At 51.2% G+C, this 24,908-nt stretch overlaps 2 protein-coding genes across 2 annotated transcripts; both read left to right on the top strand.

Moving 5' to 3' along the window:
- Positions 1-17: 17 nt before the first annotated feature.
- PGPEP1 (pyroglutamyl-peptidase I) lies at positions 18-15,766 on the top strand. The gene is made up of 5 exons (XM_085040347.1): positions 18-120; positions 3,029-3,081; positions 7,510-7,626; positions 8,409-8,641; positions 9,648-15,766. The coding sequence occupies exons 1-5, from the start codon at positions 87-89 to the stop codon at positions 9,838-9,840; spliced, it is 630 nt and encodes a 209-aa protein (XP_084896473.1). The 5' UTR covers positions 18-86; the 3' UTR covers positions 9,841-15,766.
- A 4,133-nt stretch (positions 15,767-19,899) lies between these two features.
- GDF15 (growth differentiation factor 15) lies at positions 19,900-24,788 on the top strand. The gene is made up of 3 exons (XM_085040322.1): positions 19,900-21,939; positions 22,216-22,626; positions 23,248-24,788. Exons 1-3 carry the CDS (start codon positions 21,855-21,857, stop codon positions 24,024-24,026), a joined length of 1,275 nt encoding a protein of 424 aa, XP_084896448.1. The 5' UTR covers positions 19,900-21,854; the 3' UTR covers positions 24,027-24,788.
- The last annotated feature ends 120 nt before the right edge of the window (positions 24,789-24,908 follow it).

Here is a 24,908-nt window from a genome sequence, read left to right on the forward strand (position 1 = left end):
GCGCGGGGCGGGGCGGGGGCGCGGGGCGGGGCCGCGCTCAGTGCCGGGCGGCGGCGGCGGGACGGGACGGACGGGACGGAGCCGCGATGGAGAAGCCGCGGCGGGCGGTGGTGGTGACGGGTACGGGGCGGCTGTGCTGAGGGGAAACGGGGGGGATGAGGTGGGGGAGCCCTTCGCTGAGGGGGGCTGGAGGGGGCAGTTTGAGGGAGCTCTGCCCTCAGTGAGGGACCTCTTCCCTCAGTGAGGGGGAGCTGAGGGACTCCTTCCCTCAGTGAGGGACTCCTTCCCTCAGGTGAGGGCGGCTTGGAGGGAAGGGTAGATCTGAGGGTAAAAGAGGTCTGGGGGGTGTAGATTGGAGGATCCTTGCTCTGTGGTGAGGAGCTCGGTGGGCAGGGCAGGTTTGGGGAGCTTTTTCCTGAGCTAAAGGGGTCGGGGGTAGGTGGGAGATTCCTCCCCGAGGTGAAGGGGGGCTTGGAAGGGTCAGAGAAAGGCAGGCTCTTTCTCTGTGGTGAGGGATCTGGGGGAGAGGGGTGATTTTGGGGACCACGGGGCTTGGAGGGGTCAGTGAGGATCCCCATCCCTCAGGAGGTGGGGGAATAAATGAGGAATCCCTTCCCTGAGGTGAGGGGGCTTGAGGGGTGTAGGTAAGAGGGGAGACCCCCTTCCCTGCGGTTTTGGGGTCTGCTGTCCCATCAGAACGTGGCTGAGGGAATGGAGACCGGCGCTGTCCCCTCGAGGGGCTGTTTTGGGGGGCTGTCCCCTGTGTGGGGTGATAAATGGGGTGAAGGGCAGAGCTGGGGGGCTTTAGGGCTGGATTGCTGTGGCTGGGGGGTGTCAGGAGCTGGGGGGGCTACAGTGCTGAGGGGCTTTGCAGGACCTTTCCTACCACTTGTCCAGGCAGCATCCCCTTTTCCCATCCCTCACCCCATCCCAGAGCTCTGCTAGTCACAGAAAGAAGCAAACCGACCCTCCCAAGGAGCAGAAAAACCAATTTGGGGCTCAGCGAGGGGGAAATTCCTCTCTGCCCACCCCACCCCGAGCCCCCAAGGTGCGAAAGCAGCTCCCCAAAGCACCCCCTCGGCGTGGCAGAAGCGCCTGGGGGAAGAATGAGCGCGGAGAACGGGAGGCCCCGGCGTTGTCAGCCCCTTCCCGGGGTACAAAGGCCGCTCGGGGTGATTTGTGGGTGAGGCCGTCCTGTGACAAATGGGGAACTCGCCGAAACTATTCAGGTCTCTCCCCCAGCAGCTGAAGTTGAGGCCGTTTGAATAGCGGAGGCTCGGCGGAGCGGTTGTAATCGCAGGCAGAGTGCCTTTTTCCCTGAACGGCTGTGGGGAGCCGAGGAGCAGGTGGCAAATCCTGCCTTCCCCAGCCCCAAACCCGGCGCAGAACGGCCGCGCTCGGCGGTGACTAAACAGAAAACTTGCGTCAGGAAACGTTCTGCTGCTTGCAAGGCTCCTCCACGCTCTTTTTCCCTTTTTTTTTTTTTTTCCTCTCAGGGAAGTCTGGTTACAAAATGTAGTGGTTGCCTCGTCGGCTCTGCCCCTGTTTGATAATGTCATCGGTGCCACGCTGAATTCTGTTTAAAACAGGGGTGGTGTCGTGTTGCCGTTGGGTTCCCAGGCTGTGCTGGCCGAGGATAAGCATTATCTGTGCACAATTTCTTTTTTAGAACTCGTTAAGGAGATAATCCCGTCACGATCCCTGCAGCTGGTTTACTGCTAATGAGCCTTGGAGGGCCCCGTGGTGGATGTGCTGTGCTCCGTGGGGTCGCTTGCTGCTCACAAAGTTCCTTATATTCCCAGGAAGGGATAACACCAGGGATCTGGGCAGGAGATGAGTCAGAGCAGCGATAACCCTACTTGTGTTTGTGCCAGTTTGCTTTGATTTGGAGTGAGGGAATCATGTCCTGTGCCTGAGCACCTGTGGAATTTCAGCCTTTCCGTGGCTGAGTTGTTGAAATATGGATTTAATTTCTAAGGTTGTTACGCTTTATTTGGGAATTTAGCTTAGCACGTTGCACTGCTTGCTTCCAGAGGGTCGTGTGGGACTTGCAGAAATGTCTGGAAAAGCATCAATTCGCCTTGTTCCCCTGTCATAGCTTGTCCCACACCCTCGGAGTTTTGCTCGCAGGAAAACACCCCCAGCATTTTTGATTTTGTGGGAATATTTATTCTGGCAGCGCTGGGATGAGATCCACAGGCGTGGACAAACCCACGCTTGGGAAATTCCTCCTGTGCAGCATCACCTCAGCCCGGCTGGGGAGGGCAGATACAACATTTCCATTAAGGTGTCACCCGATATTTGTGGTCCCTCTCGGATCCTTTCAGGGGCTGGGCAGAATTTATGTCCCCTAATTGCATGAGGCTCGGAGGGCAACGCTGACATTTTAAATTAAAGCATATCGACGTTACGCCCAGATAAATTGCCCAACCTTTGTGTGCTCGCTCAGGAAAAAGATATTATGGATTACCAGTTAACTCCAAAGTTATTCATCAGGAATTTAGAGGTGCTGAAGGAAGTATTTTTGATAAATCCTTGCTAGCCTTTGCCGGGGTGTGGGTGGGTTGTCAACAGCTCTGTTTATTTCCTTGGGAGGTGTAATTAATGCTAACGAAGATCTTGGAGAAGACCCTGAGCGGAGAAGGAACATTTGAGACAGGCTTGTGGAAGCATCTGCTGTGGGCTAAAGCAATCAGGAATAGAAAATCCAATCATGATTCTAATTCCATGGCATTGGGCAAGTTAGCTGTTCATAACAAGTTTTTCTAACCTGGGCAGGAAGGGGAAAAAATCTTCTCCCTTAGAAAAAAACAGAGTTTCTTTTCAAGCAAGTTATTGTTTTCCTTCACTGGACAAGGCTGTAGTTGAAATATTTCAGTGCAGATGTCTTGTTTGATACTCAGATGTAAAGAAATGAGGATTGAGTGGTAGAAGTGGAGGTTTTTTCCCAGGCGAACTAAACCAGGAAAATCCAATCATCTTTGCAACTTGAAGTTGAGTCAAATCTGTGAATTTTTCTCTCTTGCAGGGTTTGGGCCGTTTGGAGAACACGCTGTGAACGCCAGCTGGATTGCAGTGCAGGTAACCCCTGAATTCTCCTCTTAGGAAGTCAAACCAGATAGGAGATTTCTACAAATTTGGGGGTTCAGCTCTTCTATAAAACTTACAACTTCTTCCCGGTTTATTAATGGAGCTCACTGCCGATCTCCAGATGGTCAGCTGGATAATGTTTGATTCCCTGCTCAGGAAACAATCCCTTAGCTGGTAGAGTTTAATGAGATTGAGTTAATGTAGCTGAGGCAAGTAAGGAATTCCTAGCTTTGGATGATTTTAAATGGGGCAGGGAGGCTTGGAATCTTCCTCTGCCCTGGAGAATTCAAAATAAACAAACCAACCGAGCGACCCAGAGGAATTTGGATGTTTTCCTCTCAGTTCTGACTTGAAGCTGGGTCAGTTGGTTCACCTTTAGATTGAGTTTCATCTGTGAGAGGAGACTTCCAGCTGGTGGTTTTGTGGAGTTGTCTGGGTGTCAGGAATGTGATTCCAAGGCAAAGGAATCAGCCACTGCTGCCTCTTTTTTCCCCTTGGATCACTTTTCTCTGCTTGGCTGATGGGACAGGAGAGTTCCTGGGGAAAAGCTTTTCCTGAAGGTCCTCCCTGTTCAAACCAATCAAGTTTTTGCCACTTGTAGCTCTGTGTCTGCCTGAGCACATTCCTACAATCCTGGAATATCCTATTTTATATATATATAATATATGGACTATATGTGGGTTTTTGCAATCACAGGAATCATCCAGTCCAACTCCCCACCCTAAAAATCCCACCCTGTGCCCACGAGTTCATCTGTGTGATGCTGATACCTCACAAATGAGGCAAGAAGAAGGAATTAAGCTCTTTGAGATGGAATTAAGGTTTTCTCGCTGTAAAAACACTTTTCACAGGGATGATGCTGCCACATTATCCCACTTCTTCCTTCTTTGTCCCTTCTGGATGGGGTTTGTGACAAAGCTACTGGGAATTCCTCAGTACCTTTTAGTACAGTTGCCCAGGGAATTAAATCTATTTTTCTCCCCAACACATCTCTCTCCCCTTCAGAGCTCTGAGATTAATATCTTCTTTCGAATGCTTTTAAATTAAATCACAAACTCTAATCAATTACAGCCAACTAATGTCCAGCTGTCTAATGTGTTGGAGAAGACAAAACCTTTGCCTCCCAGAGCTTTTTTTGGGAGCGAATATATTTGAGTTTGGGTCAGTTGGAGGAATATGCAGGTTGTGGATGGGGGGGAAAAAAAAATATAATTCCTAAAATTCAGAAGCGAGGCTCCTGGATTTGGTTTGCTCCTGCTGGTGTAGTGTCAGCTATTGTAAATAGCTGCTTTTATTTTAGAGGAGACAGACAAAAGGGTGTTTCTGGAGCAGAAGGACTGGTGGGTGTTGTGATGTTGCTTAAAAAACACAAATCTAAAGAGAAGCTCGAGGCACCGGCGGCTGCTCAGCTGTGTGGCTGACGGATGAAGTCATCACCTGGGTTTAAAACCCATTTTTAGGGGCTTTGGGGGATGTTTTGAGTGGCTAAAACTCCGAGCTGGGGGTGTTTTGAGTGCAAACCGGAGGCGCGTTGGAAGCTCCGCGTTCTGTTCCGTCCGCCGGCGGATTATTGTGACTGAAAACATCAACTCGGAGGCAGCGGGGAGGATTTGCCTTTCCTTGCCCTGTCTCAGCCCCGAGAGGCCCAGACAAAAAGGAACAGCATGTCTTTGAGCCCAGGCGAGGTGGGCATTGTGCAAGTTTCAGACGGGGACTTCATGGAGCGGAGTGGACACAAAAGCGTGTCTGAGTTCCCGAATCCCAGACGGTGTGATCTGCATTTTAATAGAAGAAAAATCAATTAAACAATCTTTGTAAATCCTTCCTAGCTTTAGGGCTGAGCTAGTTCTGGTTTATTACATCTTTTATTGCGCTGCATCCCGAGGATAAAATTCTTTTTTTGGTTTTTTTTTTACCTCCCTGGTTTTATTCGGCTTCTTCCGCGGAACGGTGTGAGTTTTCCCTGGAAGTGCAGTGAATTTCTGTCTGGTTTTGCAAGCTGACTGATTTTTACACATGGGTACCTTAAAGAGTGGCAGCGGCAATCTAATAATGCTACTGAAAGGAAACGTTTGGAAATTTCATCCCAAAAAAAACCCCCCAGTGAAATGTTTCGGTTTTTACTCACGGGGGAGAGCTTCCCTATAAATTCAGCGGGAAGAATAATTCCTTTCTGCTTTATTTTAAGCCTTGCAGCAAAAATACTCCTTGTGAAAGCAGTTTTGTGCTTTTATAATTTCAGTTTCAGTTCAGGATTTCTTGGTTTTTTTTGTTACCGACGCAGTTTTTGCTGGGGAGGGAATTCCGAGAAGAAATTCCCAAAATCTGCTTTTCTCAGTGCTTTTTCTGCCCTCCCTGCTGTGACTTAGGTGTGGACACAGGTGTGACCTGTGCTCTGTGAAGCTGCTGGGCTCCTTCATCCCCCCCAAAAACGCTTCTGGCTGAGGAGGAGGAGGAGGAGGAGGAGGAGGAGAGAGGTCAGAGTGCGTTTTGACATTAGGAAGGACAATTGCTGTCAGGGTGTCTAGACAGACCTGATAAGGATATTAGAGGCTCACAAAGAGCAGCATTGTGGAGGGGTCAGGGAATCGGTCACACATGTTCTCTTTGCTGTGTTTGTCAGGTAGCCTGGGCTGGGGGGAAGAAATTGTCGGGCAGGGGGGTCACAAACATCTTCATTATGGAGAGCTGGGGTTGGTTAAAAGAAAGTTGTGGTTTGGTAAAATAAGGTTTAAGTGGCTGGAGGAGGTGGCTGTCACTGGGGAGGTTTCTCTCTGCTGATGCTCATTTTTCTAACCCAGCAAAACTTTCCACCCTCAAATTCGTCTTCCCTTCCTAATCCTTCATCTTCAGGAGCGTCACTCCTCGTTAGAGAAGTGGTGATGAATTCCAACCAATTAACGCTGCTAAAGAGTGTTTATTCTCTTCCTAAAGAGGCTGACTGGTGTTTGAATACTCTCATTTGTAAACTCCTGTACTTTATTAAGGCTCCACACAAACCGGGGGAGGTTTTGAAGGCAGATCTGTGATGAACCATCCCTTCCATCCATCTCTGGTAATGAATGTCTGAGTGTGCCAGACGCTAATCAATACAGCAAGGCTTTAATATCAGCCTTGCCCTGGGAGCCAGAGCCAGTGATTTATCATCGTTGCTCATATCTGCTGCCCTGTGAAAGTCTCACTCTTGCCTTTCTGGGTGTTTGAGTTATCTTAAATCTTGTTACATCGCCATGGTTTGGCTGTACAAGTGTGAAAGGGGTTTTTTTCCCTCGGTGGAAAACCACTCATGCTGTTAACAACACAGAAAAATGATAGCATGACACTGCTCACGTTTATAGAGGGGAGGCCTAAAGCCTCAACTTGTCTTCTCCTTTCAAGTGTCTTTAATTTTTAATTTTTAACCTGGGGGAATACAAGGTTTGAGAGTAAAAACAGCTGATCTGCACTCCTTGGCCTGAAGAAGGAGGGAAATAAAACCTGAGAATTGCTTCAAGGAGCAGCTCGTGGCTCTGATCGCCAAATCCAGGCCTGGAGCAGAGATAACTCAGTTGTTCCAGGATGTTTTGAGATGTCCTTGAGTTCTTGGAAGTTTGGGGTTGATGGCTCTGAGAGGTTTCACTGCTGAAGTACCAACTGGAGCCTTACTGGTGGGACTGGAGAGACCAAAGCAGAGCAAGGGAGAATCATCCAGAACCATAGGGGGAACTCCCAGTTTTGGGCTCAAACAGTGCTTTCCAGTCAGGAATACTGGGGAATAAAAAAACCTCACCCTTTCCTCTGGTTTTAAAGTCTCTGCAAGGTATTTAACTGACACTTGGTGTTTTAAAAGGTTTGAAGGAAATTGGCTGAGTTTATTGCCAGGATATTTGGGATGTTTTCAAGTTGGAGAGGGAGAAATAATTCACTGGGTTAGTTGAATCACCAGTGCTGTCACCCAGCCCCGAGAGCTCTTCACCTGGAAATAAATGTGAAATTCCTGTCCAGGCCAGCAGTCCTGGATGATGGATATAATCCTTCCAGCCCTACCTTCTCTCGTTGTCACTCCTTGAAAGAAGCAGGGATTGTGACTCTCTCCCTCTATAAATAACAGAGCCAAGATTTCCTTGGGAGTGTGGGTGTTGCTGATAACTATTGTCAGTTAAATGTTGATTTCTTTGTTACACACACATCAGAGCCAGACAAACGGTTCTGTGGGTGAAACTCTTCACACAGGTGGAGAGATGCCTTTGTTGTTCCCATTATGGTTGTTTTTTTTTACAGTAGTTGCTGTAAACTCACCCCAGGTGCTGTTTACGAGGTTATACAACCTGGTGTAAACTGATATTAGCCCCTCACTCTGCCATTAAACCTCCCAGGAGTAAATCCTCTGCTCATCTCGTGTCTGACCATCTTGTTTTTTTGCTTTCCTGATGTTTTTAGGAGCTGGAGAAGCTGGGGCTGCGGGATGATGTGGATCTGCACGTCTACGAGGTCCCTGTTGAGTACCAGACAGTGCAGAGACTCATTCCTGCCTTGTGGAAGAAGCACAGCCCCCAAGTGAGTGAGTAAAGGGAGGAGGAAAAACCACCCAGCAAAGGGTTGGAATCTTTTTTAGTGTATTCCTTCAGCCTGGTGATCCCTGGCTGGGTCTTTTCCTCTTTTGTCGTGAGAAGATGTGAATTTTGTAGGATTTTACAGCTCGGAGTGCTCCAGTTCCCAGGAGCAGTGGGTGTGAAGGGGCCACAGCAAAGGGCTGTCTAGACAGCTCGTGGTTTGTCTGTGCCACCTGGGCTCCTCCAGCAGCTGTGGAGGTGCCAACGTTCCTTTTCACCCTGATTAAATCACAATTTAGGCCAGGAGGGGGTGGAACGAGAAGAATTCTGCTGTGCTGAGCCCATGATAAAAATGCCACCTTGCTCTGATAGTCACAGAAGAATCCCTGTAACACCTCCATGGCTCACTGGCAATAGAATCATGGAATCCCAGAGTGGTTTGGGGTGCAGAGGACCTTAAAATCATATCTCAGATTAATTTAGGCTGGAAAATTATCGAAGAACAAATCCAACCTTTGACTGATCAGCACTGAGTGCCACGTGCAGTCCCTAAACCCACAGCATCCCCTGATTCCACAAACACAAGGTGACAAGGTTAAGATGTCACCAAAGCTTCCAGTGCCTCAAGGAACCCCAAGAGAGCTGGAGAGGGATTGGGGACAAAGGATGGAGTGGCAGGGCAGGCAGAGAAATCAGAGATACCCCGAGCTGGAACGACGATCCCATAAGGATCCAGGCTGTGGGTTTTCCACGATCCACAATCCAACCTGTCCCTTTCCCTGGCAGCTGGTGGTTCACGTGGGAGTGTCTGGCATGGCCACAACTGTCACCCTGGAGAAGTGTGGCCACAACGTGGGCTACAAGGGGCTGGACAACTGCCGTTTCTGCCCTGGCTCGCAGTGCTGCATCGAGGGTGGCCCTGAGTGCATCGACTCCATCATCGACATGGACGCCGTGTGCAGGAGGGTGTCAGCGCTGGGGCTGGATGTCACTGTCACCATCTCCAAGGACGCTGGCAGGTAGGGTGATCCAGGGGATGTGGTGAGGTGTGTGGGGTCAGGGGATTCTGGAATGGCTTGGGTTGGGAGGGGCTGTAGGGGTCTGTTGGTTGTGTCCCACTGTCACTGTCCCAGGTCTGCTGGTTGTGTCCCACTGTCACTGTCCCAGGGTGCTCCAAGCCCTGTCCAGGCTGGCCTTGGACATTTCCAGGGATCTAGGGGCAGCCACAGCTGCTCTGGGAATTCCATCCTAGCCAGGAATTCCTTCCCAATATCCCACCCAAACTCCCCTTCTCCAGTGGGAAGCCATTCCCTGTGTCCTGTCACTCCATCCTTTGTCCCCAGTCCCTCTCCAGCTCTCCCGGAGTCCCTTAGGCACTGGAAGTGTGGTGACACCTTAACACCACCTTGTCACCACCTTGTCACCACCTTGTCACTGTGTTCATGGAATCAGGGAATCCCAGAATGGGTTGGGTTGGAAGGAGCTTAAATCCCATCCAGTGCCACCCCTGCTATGACAGGGACACCTCCCACTGTCCCAGGCTGCTCCAAGCCCAGTCCAGCCTGGCCTTGGACACTTCCAGGGACCCAGGGACAGCCACCACCTCCTGTGACCTTGTCCCCACGTGTTCCCTTCATGCTCAGCTCTTGAAGCCCCCACAATCCATACTCATGGGGTCGTGAGGATTGGAAAAACCCTCTGAGATCAAAATACAGCCATTCCCCAGCCTGCCAAGGCCACCCCATGTCCCCAAGTGCCACATCCACGAGGAGTTTGAACTCTCCCACACTCTCCCACCTCAGGGCTGGCAGCACCACCTGTTTTTCAGTGGCCAGGGGAGAAAAAAAGAGAAATCTTCACATTTGTTTGGTCCTAAAATTTGGAGTCCCAGCCTCCCAATTCCTGCCTCATATTCCACATTACTCCCCTAAATCCCAGCCTGTCGAACAATAGGAACACACAGCTCATTTTATCTCTGTCTATCCCTTTTTTTTTTGCTGAATAATCTCCGTTTTGGGGTTGCAGGTACCTCTGTGACTTCACCTACTACACCTCCCTGTACCAGAGCCGTGGCAGGTCGGCGTTTGTCCATGTGCCTCCACTGGGGAAACCTTATTCTGCAGAACAGCTGGGCAGAGCCCTGCAGGCCATCATAGAGGAAATGCTGGATGTTTTGGAGCATTCTGAAGACAAAATCAATTGTCAGCATGAACACTGAAGCTGGGCAGGAGCTCTCCCTAGTATTGCACTTCCAAAATTTTCCCTGCTGCCGAAGTATCGTGGGGGAAAAACAAAAAAAAAGATGGTTCTGGACCCAGAATTGGAGACTTCAAGGAAAAAAAAAAAAAAGGAAAATTCTGCAAATTCCACTTCTAGAAAATAACTTTTTTTTTTTTGTTTTTTTTGTTGAATCTGTGAGTTTCAGCCTAAGCAACAAAGGATTCAAAGTCTCTCCTCTAAAACACCTGCAGCATTCTGTGTGTGCTGGGAGCTTCCAGGGAATGGATCCGTGGATCCTCACCTGCTGGATCCAACAACCACGGGAAGTTCCTCACCTGCACTTTGCCTTCAGGTGCAGGGAATTGCTCCCCCAGTCTCCCCACGACTAATTCTTGAGCTGAAAGGTTTGCTTCCAGTTGGTTTCGGGTTTGTTTTCCCCTCTCCTGACCCAAATTCGAGGTGATAACGTGGAAGGACAACGGGAGAGAGTCGGGATGGTGTGGGATTGTCTTGGAAAACAGAGTTTGGTGGGGATGAGGAGCCTGAAATTGCTTTGCTGAAAGGCAAAATGATTTTAGGCCCTGATTCCTCACCCCACATCCTCCAAATATCTGTAGGGTCTCTGTAGCTGCAGTAGAAAGGATGTGTTTGGGGTTCCTTTTGGAACCCAAATCCAGCTGGATTTATTTTTTTTTTTGACTCCTAAACCTTCCCAAATGTCTTTTTCCTGCCTCTCCCTTGGCCACCTCCTCCCCTCGAGTCAACCACGTACCTCTTGTACCAAACATTTGGGTTCAGGTGTGTCTAAAACCAATCATTAGTGGGTAAAGAGCTTTGCTGAGAGCCACTTTCTCCACTGGAGATCTTTATCCTGGACTCTTGGTGCTCCCTGTTGTTTTTGAGGCGAAGGTTGAGTAATTTATAACCTCCTCAGCTGCAAATTTTTCCCCTCTTGTTGCAGCTTGGGAGAGTAATGTTTAACTGAGATTCCAATTCCGCCTTGCTGGAGTGGAGGCATGAAAATGCAGATGGAAAAAAACACTTTTGCCAAATCAAATCTCCAGTCTTCAGCCTGATCCCACTGCCTGGAAACCAGAGGCAATGATTTGAAATCAAGGAATTTTGTTTGGAGTGAGGATTCCGGGAGTTTCCCCTCCCAATGGGAGGGTGCTGCTTGTGGGAATTTTTCCCAGGAATTATTTTGGGGGAAAAGGTCCCTGCAGGATCTCAGCAGGTGGGTGATGCTGGTCATTTACTGCCAAATGATGCAAATCCAGCAAAACTCATGAAATTCCAGCAGGAAGTGACACAAAATTGATAACTGAGGTCCTTTGAGCGAAGCAGGCTGTGATTCGAATGAATGCTTTTACAAGTATATATAAATATATGTAAAGAAACCAACGTTTTGGAAGGTTTTAAAACCCCCTGATTCGAATTTCTCTGGTGCTGACTGGCTCTGCTATAGTAACTCTCAGTGAGAGCTGCCCTGAGCTCGCCAGGAGAAATCTGGTGACAAAAGGACAAAACCACTCCTTGTAACCCTTGAGACAAGACAGAGCAAGAACTCTGCTGAGGGCACCTGGGCAGGAAGATTTTTTTTGGATAAACCCAAGGAAATTCCTTCTCTGGTCACTATCCAGGCTTTCCTGCTCGCAGGAATTTGCCTTCAAATGAAATATTTTCGTTCCCATTGAACCCGAGGTAGCACTTGTCAGATGTCCTGATTAGTAATTTATTCTATTTAATATTTTTGTTGGAATCTTCGTGCTTTGACCCAGGTTTTGGTTTGTTTGTTGGGTTTGTTTTGGTTTTTTTTTGTGCTTAGTTGAGCTCCTTATCCCTTAGGATTATCCCTTTGTTGGTGAGTTTTTTGTTCCTGGGTGTTTCTTAGCTGCTAAACTTGGGAAAGAGGAATATCCCTGGGGTTTGGTGATGGAGAAATTCCCAAAAAAAAAAGCTGTTTAATTTCACTTTTAACATAGCTGTGGATGAAATGGAAGCGGAAAACCAACAGATTGGTGATGCCACCCCAAAATTCCAAGCGTGGAATCTCAGCAGGGGTGGTTGGATCCTCACCCTGGGCTGGGCTCTGCTAGGAATCAGTGAGATCTGACATCTCCAAGTGAAATATTCCCTATTTCTGTATCCCCTGGAGATCCCCTGGAGGAGGCTGGTGCCTCCAAGCCCCTCGGCAGGCAGAGCAGACAGCAGCAGTTCCGTGGGCAGAGCTCTTCCCACACGGATTGATCCAGCCTGGGGAGAATATCCTGTTCAGCACCCAAAAATACTCCTTTCCCGGGTGCTTCTCTGCTATTCCAGGGGGAAAATCCGGAGCCAATTTCCGTGCCTGGTGGAGTGTGAGGACTGCACTGCTTGGCCTTGGGTGTGGCAAGAAAATTCCCATTTTTTGGGGATGTTTTGGGAGCTGTGCTTTTCCTCCTGAGCTGTTTTTGGGAAGCTCCACGTGATGAGTTCCTTAGAAAATATTATTTATTTTATACTCTTTTAAAAATTTTTTTGGGGAGGGTTTTGGGGAATTAGTCCTGAGGTTGTGTTTATGAAAGTTGTCTTGGTGGTAGAGGAATTTCCTGTAGGCCAGCTTGGGGAAAAATGGCATTAAACTAATTTTATTTAATATGACCTAAATTAAAATACTTTGGGTTTGTTTCTTTTTTTTTTTTTTAAACCTTTTTGTTCAAACCACAAAGCTTTTCCTACAGATCCATATTTTCTTTGGGAATAGGACATCAAACTGCTGCAGAGCTTCAAAAAGCTGATGCTCTGAGTAATCCCATTTGCTTTCCACATCGTCAATTAACAGAATTTGCTAATTTGCACTTGACTGGGAGACCTGTTGCCAACCCCAAAAAAAAACCTTGTGCCAGTGAGTCAAACTGTAGGAAGTTCAGGTGATTCCCTGTAATTTGGGATAATTAAAAAAAAAAAAATTGTTAAATTTTAGGATGCTGCCACTGCAAAATTACCTCTGGGGATAAAGGTTCAGGGGGAAACAGGGCTGAGGATTTTTTGGTGTGGAAGAGAGGATTTGGGAGGTTCTGCTGGATTGGGTCTGATGTCATTTATCTGCTTGGGAAGTGTTTGGGGTGACAACTGAATTGTTCCAATCCTGAAATGCTGCAGAGGATTTTGAGGAGCTCCAGAGGCTCTTAAATGTCTCAATTCGGTGATGCTGCTGGCAGGAGTTAAACTGGATTTTTTAAATTAATTTAATTCAGTTTGCTGAATTAAGCCCAGGAAAAAGGGAGCTTGGAAAGCTCTTGACCTCAGGGATTCCTGTGGGATTTGATATCCTTAGGATCCTCCCAGCCTGTGGGGTGATTGAAGGTGTTGGTTGGAAATTTTTTTAGGGAAAATCTCAAGGTTTTTGGGCTCCTGCAGAGCATTTCACCTTCTCTGGAGCATCCTCCAACCTCCCAGAGCACGGGAGAGGTGGGAAAGGATGGAAAAAAGGTCATGAAGAGGGTCTGAGGTGTTGAGTGAGGTTGTGACATGAGGCTGCAGCCCAGAACTGCTGAGCTCCCAGAGTTATTCCAGGAGAAACCTGGCTGGGGCTTTTTTTAATTAAAAACCCTAAATAATTGCTCTGCTTTGGGATAAATTTTAGGGATGGTGTTTGGTTGGGTGATGCCCACAGCATGAAAACATTCCTTGAGCCAGGGATGTGTAATAATTATGTGATAATTATTAATTATCATGGAAAATCCTGTAGGAAAAGGTGATTTCTGAATTACCTGGGCTCAGGTGTAGGTGTCCCAAGCAGGTAATATTGAACATTTCAGTGCCTCAGCAGCTGGAAAAAGGGGATTTATTCCAGGAATAAAAACCCAGGAGCTTCCAGACCTGCTTGGGTGTTGTTGGTTTTGGTGAGGAAAAGTCAAAAAAAAGTTTAAAAATCCACTGAAGTTTCTCCTGATGATAATAATGCTGATTTGAATTGGAACTCAGTGATCTTTAGGGTCACTTCCAACCCAAACCATCCTGGGATTCTCTGGCTCTGGAGAGCTGAGATTCCTTGAGGGATTTTTGTAGGAATTGCAGGAGGAGGAGCTTCTTGAAACCAAAAATGGGAAAACCCTGGGAAGGAGGAATTGTTGAGTCCCCAGAGCTGCAGCAGCAATGATGGTCTGGCTGTGTTTTCATTCCTTGTGGCTCCTAAATCTTTTTAATTTCTGTTTTTCTCCTGATTTCTCACCCCAGCCAAGGCTCAGACATGGAGCTGCTGCAGGAGGGAGTGGTGGTGTCTGAAATCTGACTGAAAATTGGGATCTTTACACTTAAAAATTGCTTTTTTTCGTTCTGATTTTCAGATTTTCACCCCGCAATGCAGAAAAAATTGTCTGTGATGAATTTGTACAGATCCTTTCCCAAAGTAACTTCCTCCCTCTTACCTCCTTTACTTTAACACTTTATCCAATAATATTTTAATGATTTAATTTTATTTTAATGATAGGAATTTCAGAGTTGCAAAGGCTCTTTCTAACTTTATTGACTTCGAGATAAAACCTCCCCCTTGTTGATACCATAAATACTCATCTTGATGCAGATGGATTTATTATTTTTGCACCAGAATCCCTGATTTTTTGCAGTATAAAGTGCACTTTTTCATAAAAAAAAAACAAACAACAAACTTATATTCCTGTTGGATGAGTGTCTTATGTGCTGAAAGGGATTTCCTGCCAAAGCTCCAGAGCTGAGGACGTTGTTAATTCTTCGAGGAATTCACTGAAACCTGGGACCTCCTTCTGCTCAGCTTGTTCTAAAATAGGAATCCAAGATGGGAAATGAAACTACCACTGCCCTTCAAGAAAACTCCGTGGTACTTCAGTCAGGTTTTCTCTTGCACCAGCCTCTTAAAAAAAATCACAAATGTTTACTTTGATGATCAGGGAGTGCCTTGTCCTGTGCTGAGCTCACGTTTGGGGTGCAGAACGGTGGGGATGGGATGGATTTGCCCACTGTGGGGTGGAAAAACTGGGCTGGAAACCCCTGAATTGGTGGGAATCCTTATTATTATTATCCGTGGATAGTAATAATTTTATTATTATTATCTGTGGATAATCATAATAATAAGCTCCTCAGAGCTGAGTTCCCAGGTTTGCTGACACTCACAGAGGGAGCAAACAGAATTTGCTATTTTCTGGATTTGCCCAATGTGGGGTGGAAAAATTGGGCTGAAAACCCCTGAATTGGTGGGAATCCTTATTATTATTATCTGTGGATAATAATAATTTTATTATTATTTGTGGATCATAATAATAATCATAATAATAAGCTCCTCAGAGCTGAGTTCCCAGGTTTGCTGACACTCACAGAGGGAGCAAACAGAATTTGCTATTTTTTGGATTTGCCCAATGTGGGGTGGAAAAATTGGGCTGAAAACCCCTGAATTGGTGGGAATCCCCATTATTATTATTATCCATGAATAATAATAATAATAATAATAATAATAATAGTAATAATAATAATAAGCTCCTCAGAGACTGTGCTGAGTTCCCAGGTTTGCTGACACTCACAGGGAGCAAACAGAATTTGCTATTTTTTGGATTTGCCCAATTCCTGAGGGTTTTGCTGTCTCCTCTCCGAGCCAGGTGTTCATCCAGACCCTTCAGCGGTGTCACTCAGCTCCTCCGTGTGTCCCTCGTGAAGCCACCAGTGTCCCTGTGGGTATCTCAGGTTGTCACCACCCTCGTGCTTGTCAGGACTCTCGGAGCTCCCGTCCCAGCCCTGTTCTCTCCGTGTGTTCTCGCAGTGCCTTGTAAATCCCAACGAAATCCCGAGTGTCCCGCGGGGCTGTGGGGTCAGGGACAGGGACAGGGACAGGGACGTGCTTGTACTGCCAGGCTGGACTTTGTAACTGAGGATTGAAAGCCCTGTTTCAAAGGAAATAAAGAGTTTGACTCTGATTCCCAGTCTCCTGTCACCCTTTTTGGATTTAAAGGTGGTGGTTGGGACAACTGTCCGCCCTAAATGGTGTCCCCAAGTGCCACATCACATGTCCTTTACCCCCTCCAGGGGTGGCAGTGCTGTGCTGGTGGCTTTAAGGCTTCTCTCTCGCTGCCCCTGCTGCCACTGGTCCTGACTGGGAGCAAACTGGGCTGGCTGGGAGGCTTGGTGCCACCAGATGGTGCTGCCACGTTGTGCTCGGTGTCACCTCGGGGACAGCCGAGGGTGTCACCTCTGCAGGGCTCCGGCGTGATCCGGGACAGGGGCAGGGTGGGACACCTCAGGTCCTGAGTGATCCGGGAAAAGGGAGGGTGAGGTCTCTCCTCAGGTCCTCAGTGATCCAGGACACCCGGAGGGTTCAGCACTTAAATCCAGCTTGATCCAGGACCTGGAGAAACATCTGGATGACTCCACATTGATCCAGGACTTGGAGAAACATCTGGATGACTCCACATTGATCCAGGACTTGGAGAAACATCTGGATGACTCCACATTGATCCAGGACCTGGAGAAACATCTGGATAGCTCCACGTTGATCCAGGACTTGGAGAAAACATCTGGATGGCTCCACGTTGATCCAGGACTTGGAGAAAACATCTGGATGGCTCCAGATTGATCCAGGATATGGAGAAACATCTGGATGGCTCCACGTTGATCCAGGACCTGGAGAAACATCTGGATGGCTCCACATTGATCCAGGACCTGGAGAAACATCTGGATGGCTCCACATTGATCCAGGACCTGGAGAAACATCTGGATGGCTCCACATTGATCCAGGACAGCCAGAGGGTAAAACCCCCACAGCTCCAGCACAGTCCTGGAGGTTTCTCCCAGTCCCGACTCTCCTGGTGTGGCAGAGGTGACAGGGAATGTCACCGGAGGAGGGACAGCAGCACAGCCTGTGCTGGGTGTTGGTGTCAGCCCTCTCCAGCAGTGCCACGGTTTGTGGCTGGAGCAAGGATCAGAAAGGAAAACCTCACTGTTCCTCCAGAATCCCTGCTTTTTCTCTGTCTTTTATATGCCCTAATTCTAGAATTTTTAATTTTTTTTTTTCCTGAGCTGCCATGGTGATCCTGCTGAGCTCTCCAGCCTTCTCTTGGAGATGGAGCTTTCATTCCACCCACCAACACCCAGCACACGCCTGGCACTGAGATTTGGGATGTCCCTCCCAGGTGAGTCAGGATTTGATCTCCTCGGAGAGGAGCTGAGCCAAGCCCTGATGCCATCACTCCCCTTTTAATTCCCTTTATAAGGTGAGAAGCTTTTCCTGCGCGGTGTTCCCGCGCTGATGTCATCCTCGGCTAAGTCATGTGCTGCCGATGAGGTCATTTTACAAACAGAACTCCCCGCGGGGACAAATCAAGGTTTTGTCCGCCGTGAGGAAGCTCCTCATGGAGCATCCCGCTTGGATTCCTGGGTGGAGATCCCCAAATTCACCGAGAAGATCCCTTTGGTGGACAAACCCCTCACAGATTTTAATTATTTCTTCTTCCCCACTCCCATTCTTCCCTCCTCCCAGCTCCTCCAAGCCTTTCCTAAACGAGGTGGGATTTTTGGACAGCGTCCATCTGGCAGGCTGCTCCCTTCTCCGTGTTTTCCCAGCTCGCAAATCAGAGCCGAGCTGCGGCTGAGGTTCTCCCCAGAGCTCCCCAAACCCCAAACCCGGGAATGGCTGGAATTTCCTGCCTTCGGTGAGGCAAGTGTGGACTTGTCCCAGGGCACATCCCAGGGCAAAATCCGCTGCCTCTCACCCCCGGGATGGATGGATGGACGGATGGATGGACGGATGGACACGCTCCGGGCACAGAGAATTCCCAGAATGAGCTCCCCGTGCCAGCGATGATTCTGGCCGAGCATTTCCCCATTCCAGGGCTCCTCACCGCGCTGCCCAGATCCAGGAGATGGATATTCCTCAACAACCTCTGCTCCGGGATGGGATTTTTCTCGGCCAATTCCCAGCCGGCACCACAGCTCCCGCCTGGGGGGAAATCCTCCCCGCTCTGCTCCTCTCCAGCTGCTTCCCGCTGCTGCTGCCGGGGATGCTCCGTGCGGGAGCGACGTGCCCTGTGTACACAACCCTTTCCCGAGTCACGCTCCAGTGACTAATTCCCTCCTGACGGGCACGTGGAGCCTGAGCCCCGGCCGGGTTCACAAATAAATACGTTTATTCCTGCTGGAGGTCGGACAGGAGGCGATTTCCCCCATTTTCCAGCAGCTTCCATCCTCTTTTCTCATCCAAAATTGTGCCTTGTGCTTCAAAAGCCATCCAGACCCTAAACCCCTGCAGTTTTAAGGAGGTTTTGGGGTTGAACTTCTGTTGCAGCATCTTCCTTGATAAAAGGGATGCTGTTCTGGGATGTGCTGGGTTGGATTTGGTTTCCTCCATCTGTTTTCCCATGGTTTAAAGCATCCAGACTCTTAAAAATCGTACAGTTTTAGGGAGCTTTCAGAGTTATCCTTCCCTTTTATAGTGTCCTAAGGGTTCCCTTGGTAAAAGGGATGCTGCTCCGGGATTTTCCCAGGTTGGATTTGGTTCCCTCCATCCGTTTTTCCCTCCTGCTCAGCGCTGGAAAGCTTTTTGGAGGGAGGATTTAGAGCTCATCTGGAGCCTTGTGCTTCATTCCTGGGCTCAGCACCACCATCCCAAGGGATCACTGTGCTCCCAAAAGTCCTGGCCTGTGATTTCCTCCTGGATTTACACCAAAAACGGAGAGAAAAGGCTGTTTTGGCACATTGGGAGGGTGAGACTGAACAGAGAGGTGTTCTCAACATGGAAAAGCTGATTTTTAAAGCTTTCACATCAATCCTTCCCAGGCCAAGCTTGTTCCCTGCTGACAATCCTGAATATCCTCATCCTGAATATCCCAAGCTGGAGGTGACCCACGAAGATCAGACCAACTCCACGATGCTCTCAAGGGATTCTATTTAATGTCCACACACCAAAAATCATCCTCAGCAGAGCACAGACCCTGCCTGGGCATCCCTGCCCGGTGAGCCCATCCAGGAAAGATCCTCCTGGGGAAGCAGAGAAATCCTGGTGGCGAAAGCATCACCACGAGGAAGGTGTTTGTGGGGTGAGCATGGGGCGATTTCCATTTTTGGTGGTTGGATCAGGAGCATTTCCTGCACTTTCTGGGCTGAGGGGGCTGGGAATCCGAGTTAATCGTTGACCGCTGGTGCAGATCAAGGCAGGAATGTCTTTGTCCAAGTGGAGCAGAAGTCTCATTTCTGGGAGATGCCGTAAACTCGCGGCAAAGACAGAAAAATGCGATTCCCGCTGTGACGGAGCAAAAGCTGCTTTCTGCTCGCCTGACCCATCCTGGTTTGTCTTTGATTTAGAAACATCCAGAGGTCACCACAGCTCCCACTCTGCCGATTCATCATGACAGCGCTGGGAAAACTCGGGATGAGGCTTCCCAAACGTCCCACGCTGGCAGCAGAGGGACAGCCCCGTCTCCCATCCCTCCCTGCTCCTTTCCAGACCTGAAATCTGGAAATCTGGATGGAGCAAACCTGGCCTTGGATGTCATCACCCTGGTTTTGCTGCATCGCTCAGGGATTTGTCACCCCGAATTTATCCCTGGAAGCTCCAACGTCCCTTGAGGCCAAACCCTAAGGGCTGCTTGGTGCTTCATGGGGTGGCAGCAGCCAGGCTGCTCTTCCCCTCTTTGGTTGAAAAAGACACCATGGGAAAGTAGGAATTGCCTTTTTTACCAGGGAATATCCTCCCTGCAGCATCCGACTTGCTCAGCCTCAGTGATTTTGGGGAGCATTGGGGTCTTGTAGGGTGTGGGGAGCACCTGATCCTGCTCTGTTGCTCCCAGGGTGATCCCCACACATTCTGGGTGCTTTTTTGGGATCCCTTGCTCAACAGCCGTGAGGAACTGACAGCCCTAAAATCTGGAGGGCAGCACTTCCCCTCTCACAGCTTGTGATAAGGAACTCTGCAAAAACCCCCAGGGTTTCTGCTGCCTCGTGCAGCTTGTGGGGAATTTCCTGCTTTTTGGGGAATTTAAGCCCTCTGGAGACCCCAATCTGTGTCCTTACCGTGCTCCCACCAGGGTCTGGAGAAGGGAAAAACATTATTTATTTGGAATCACGGAATGGTTTTGTTGGGAAGGACCTTAAAATCCATCCCATCCCACAGTCAGGGACACCTTCCGCTGTCCCGGGTTGCTCCCAACCCCACCCAACCTGGCCTTGGGCACTCCCGCACCTTTCCAGGCTCAGCATTGCACAACCTGAGCTTTTCCTGCACTTCCCAGCATCAACTCCTCACCTTCAGCCCATCCCAGCTGCTCCGAGATCCCTGGGAACAGCAACCCCATGGGCATCCCTGCTCTAAATCCGTGCCAGAGCCGTGCCGGGATGAGTGATCCACACGGGATGAGTTCACCGCAGAGGAACCTCCATCCCGCTGGGGAAAGGCACTGGATAAACCTGAATTTCCAACGGATGTGTCCGGGAAGAGCCAAGGAAACGAGGGATTTCCACACTTCCTGCGCAATCGCCTCTCGCAGCCCGGTGAGGACACGCCGGGGCATTTCATCATCGCTCGCTCAGGATTCAAACCCCTGCTCCCAAAATCCTCTTTTATGGCTCCTGCCGGACTGTAAATCTCCAGCTTCCACGGCTGGCGCCTTTCTGGGGGAAAACATCCGGCTGCAGCAAACTTTGATGCTCCGGGAGTGCGTCACTCCTGGATGGGGCTCGAGCCCACGGGGGCAGAAAATCCATTGCAAAAGCAGAACTTGGGGATTTTGGGGTTTCTGCCGGGTCTTGCTCAATGTGGTCAAAAAGGTCAGGGCTCCTTCCTGTCCCCGGACATGCTGAGGGCTCTGGTTGGGCTCTGGATCAGCAAATTTGGCGCAGTGGGGATGGTGGAGAGGGCTGGTGGCTGGGTTGATGCTCGCTATGGACATGGAGATGTCCGGAATGGTGTGGTGGTTCTGCCCTTGTGGGGTGATGCTCCCTCTCCTGTCTCCCTTGGATTGTCAGGGCTGGAGGTTTGCAGCTTCCCTAGCCGATAAAATCCCTGTTAGAGGAATCCCAGCGGGCTCAGGGATCTGGGAATTCCCTGTGGGAGTTCATGGGGTGATGATGTCTCACTCGTGGTGCTCAGATCCGCGCGGGGTGAAGCCCTGGAGATAAACCTGAGGTTTCCTTGCGAGTCACGCGTGGGATTTCCTTCCCAGCTGGATGCTCTGGGAAGAGAAAGGCAGTGAAATGGGGAAGGGGTCTGGGTGGGATCTGTTCCTCCTCACCCATCCCGATGCCAGGATGGATCCAGAGCTGGGCCAATCCCCTCCACACCACCCTTCTCACACTGAAAAACCTCTTTTCCCCCGTGTTTTAGGGTGAAACATCACTCCGGGCTTTGCCTCAGGCAACCCCTTGAGAAAACGGGTGAGCAAAGCCGGAGCAGCGTCCCGAGGAGGAGCGAGGGATAAACAGCCCTAAATCTCGGGATTAGCCCACGTTCCTCCCTGGCGGGAGCGCGGCTGAAGAACAGGCGCTCGGATCAACTTCAGGACATTTGGGAATGGCCTCGCCTGCCCCGGGGGGATCTGCCCGGTCCCTCATCAGCTTCTCATCCCTCCGCTCCCGTTTTTCGCTCCGAGCACCCCCGAGGAGAAGCCGGGACACCGGTGGTCCTCTGCTAGCCCCCGTGGCTCGTTCCCACTTTGGATTTCCTGCTCGCCAGCCCAGCTCTGGCGCGGTGCTGTCCCGCACACGTGCTCCCACTGGATCGGTGCCCACTCGGCGTGCCCGGCTCAACTCCCGGCTGGCTCCGTTTGGGATGATGTAACCCCGGCCCGGGTTGCTTCAGATGGATCCGGACCATCCCCTGGCCGCACCTGTGGTCCGGTGGATCAAAGTCCAGCCTTGATCCCTTCCGTCCTCCGGCCACGCGCCCGGCACGAGCCGCAGCCTCCCTGCCCCATCCCTGCTCCCGGCGGGATTTTGGGAAGGGATCAGCTCTCCCCGATCGTCCCCGAGCGACCCGCGGGCAGGGGAGGTGGCTGAGGATGCGGGGATGGAAAATCCATGTTTGAAACGCTGCCTGCAGCTCTCCCGCCTCGCACATCATCCCCGCTCCATCACCGCGCTCCGCCAGCACCGGCGCATGGAGGTGAGAGGGATTCCCCGAGCCGCGCGATCCGCGGGGAAAACGGGACGTGGAAGGGAAATGTTTGTGTCTGAGGAGGAGAATTCCATATTTTTTATCTCCGCAGTTGCAAAGCAGCTAGTAAACCAGCCTGCTCCAGCGCTGTCCGAGCTCCTGTAGGAAATCCTAGGCAGACAGATCCCTGCTCCGGCGTCACCGGGGAGGGGGAACCGGGGGGGCGGGCAAAGTTCGGCCTTCTATAAAGTCAGGTCTGGTCCTGTTCATTCATTCCCCTGGCAGCACCGCCGGCAGCAGCACTTCCAGCCTTTGCACGAGATCTGGGGACAAATCCTGCCCTGACAGCGCCGGTTTGCCGCGGGATGATGAGGAGGAGGATGCCGAACGCGCTGCGCGGTGTCGCTGCCGCCGTCACCTGCCTGCAGCTCCTGCTGCTCCTGTCCCGCGCGGATTCTCGGCCCCACACGTGGGACCAGGACAGGTTCCAGCTGGAAGCGGCCAAAAAGGCGATCCTGGAGCGGCTGGGAATGTCGGCTCCCCCCGTCATCCCGCGCCAGCTGGACCCGGAGAGCATCCAGAGAGCGCGGCGGCTCTACCGGCACAAAGTGGCGGAGCTGGCGGGGAACCGGAGCCGGGAGGAGGAGGAGGAAGAGGAGGAAGTCGTGTCCAGGACGCGGCGGCTGCACCCCACCTGTAAGTGGCTGTGGCTCCGTGGCATCCCACGACCCTCGTCCCCCCGGGACATGCGTGTGTCCCCGCGTGTCCCGCGCTCGGGAATGTCACCTCGCTGCCTCGGGACATGACCGGGCATGTAGCACGGTGGCCACTGGCATCCTCATCCCGCTGCCTCCTTTGCCCTGGAAGTGGGGAGGAGCCACCGCCCGAGCCGTTTTGATTAGGGACACAAGAAATCAGGGGATTTGGGATGGAAGCTTTGATCAGCGGCAGCTCGGGGGGTCGGAGTGGGGGGCGAGGGGTTTGGGGTGAGCGGAGGGGGCGAAGGGAGGTGCAATCCCTCGATTTAGGGAAATATTGCCCTCCTGCTGCCCGGGCTGGGAGGGGACAGTCTCGTGTGGGGTGTGGGTGCTCTCGGGGGTCCTGGACAGCTGCTCTGGCACCAGGAACGCTGAGACCCCCCAGCCTGGGGGTCGCGGGAGATGGTGGATCAGAGGACAAGGATAGGGATGAATCTCCAGCATCCCTCAGGATGTGGGGGATTCCCCGGAAGCGATGGCTTGGCTGCCTGACAGGAGCCAGCCTGGGCTGGTGGGGACTTGCTGGCTCTTACATCAGCTGTCCCTTCTGTCCCCGCAGTGCTGCGCTGGTCGGACATCCCCGAGGGACACCAGGACTCCCAGGGACACCGGGACGCCCGCGGTCCCCACCGCTACCTGCTGCTGCTGTCCCGCACCGAGGATTTCCACCGGCAGCTCCGCGTGGTGCAGGCGGAGCTGAAACTCTTCAAGCAGTCGCTGTCCCTGCCCGGCGCCTCGGTGCCACCGCGGGTCACCATCTACACCCTGCGGGGGGCTGGCGGGACCCCCCAGCTCCTGCGCAGCCAAGAGCTGGACCGAGATTCCCAGAGCCTGGACCTGACGGGAGCCATCCAGCCCTGGGTTGCAGGGCCCGAGGCCACGCTAAGCCTGCAGCTGGACTTCACCGCCAACATCTCGGCCTCCCTGGCCACCTCCGGGGACAAAACGCTGGTCATGGAGGTGCAAAGCCAGGAGAAGCTGGGGCGGGCGGCCAGGAGAGCCCGCGGGCTGGAGGAGGAGTGCAGGAAGAGCGATGGGAAGTGCTGCCTGCGGTCGCTGAGGGTGTCCTTCCAGGACATCGGCTGGTCGGACTGGGTGATCGCCCCCAACAGCTACTACATGCGGTTCTGCGAGGGCTCCTGTCCCCACAACTACAAACCGGCCAGCATGCACACCCAGATCAAATCCCGAGTGCATTCCCTGTCCCAGGCCACCCCTCCGCCCCGCTGTGTCCCCGCCGGCTACGACCCCATGGTGCTGATGCACTACGACAGCGAGGGCAGGTTGGTGTCCAGCCTCTTCGAGGACATGCTGGTCACAAGGTGCCAGTGTGCCTGATGGTGGCACCGCCAGCTCTGACCGGGGTGTGTCACCTTCTGGGCGGGGCAGAGTCATCTCGGCCAATCGCAGCGCCAGCATTCCAAAATCCACATGCCGTGGTATGAAGGACTCCATGCCAGCCCTGGATCCACCACTGAGCTCAGCCCCTCAGCATCCCAAAATCCACATGCTGTGGCATCAAAGGACTCCATGCCAGCCCTGGATCCACCACTGAGCTCAGCCCCTCAGTATCCCAAAATCCACATCCTGTGATATCAAAGGACTCCATGCCAGCCCTGGATCCACCACTGAGCTCAGCCCCTCAGCATCCCAAAATCCACATCCCGTGGCACCAATGACTCCAAACCAGACCTGGCTCTGCTCCCCAGTTCAGCCCCAGGTCTCCAACTCTGCCACCCAGCGCAGCCCCAGCATCTCCAGTTGTGAATTCTCCCCCAGGATAACTTATTCCCCTGTCTCTTCTCTTATTTAAATCCATGTTTTATTGAGCAGGTGGATCCTTCCCACCCAAGAGACCCCAAATGGGCTGGGGTGGGGCTGTGCTGGGTGTCCACATCTCACTCCAAACCCCCTTCTCTGCTCAGAGACTTGTTTTTAGAACACTGTTATTTATTTCTAACTTGCTGTATTTTACAGCAAGGCATCCTTTTTCTTGGGGAAGGAGGGAAGGTCTTTTGGGTGTTTTTATTTTATATATTTCTATGGAACAGGAAGGGTTTGTAACAATAATGTAAATTAATAAAGTGATTGTAACAGGGATTCTGTCTGCTCCTCCTGCACAGCCTGGGGGGTTTCTGACTGGACCCTTCTCCTCAGACCCTCAGCACCTCTGGGATCTCATTCCATGTGGATTTGTTGGTAAATCCTCACAGCTTCCAG

The sequence above is a fragment of the Lichenostomus cassidix genome, chromosome 28, assembly GCF_008360975.1.
Source record: "Lichenostomus cassidix isolate B80296 chromosome 28, HeHo_3.0, whole genome shotgun sequence".
NCBI lineage: Eukaryota > Metazoa > Chordata > Aves > Passeriformes > Meliphagidae > Lichenostomus > Lichenostomus cassidix.

Excerpts from the sequence above, each read along its gene's own strand:
- PGPEP1 (XM_085040347.1), top strand. The coding sequence starts at position 87 with ATGGAGAAGCCGCGGCGGGCGGTGGTGGTGACGG. Across the intron at positions 121-3,028 it reads GCGGGCGGTGGTGGTGACGG|GGTTTGGGCCGTTTGGAGAA; the intron begins GTACGGGGCGGC and ends TCTCTCTTGCAG. Across the intron at positions 3,082-7,509 it reads CCAGCTGGATTGCAGTGCAG|GAGCTGGAGAAGCTGGGGCT; the intron begins GTAACCCCTGAA and ends TGATGTTTTTAG.
- GDF15 (XM_085040322.1), top strand. The coding sequence starts at position 21,855 with ATGTTTGAAACGCTGCCTGCAGCTCTCCCGCCTCGCACATCATCCCCG. Across the intron at positions 21,940-22,215 it reads GCCAGCACCGGCGCATGGAG|CACCGCCGGCAGCAGCACTT; the intron begins GTGAGAGGGATT and ends TTCCCCTGGCAG. Across the intron at positions 22,627-23,247 it reads GCGGCGGCTGCACCCCACCT|TGCTGCGCTGGTCGGACATC; the intron begins GTAAGTGGCTGT and ends CTGTCCCCGCAG.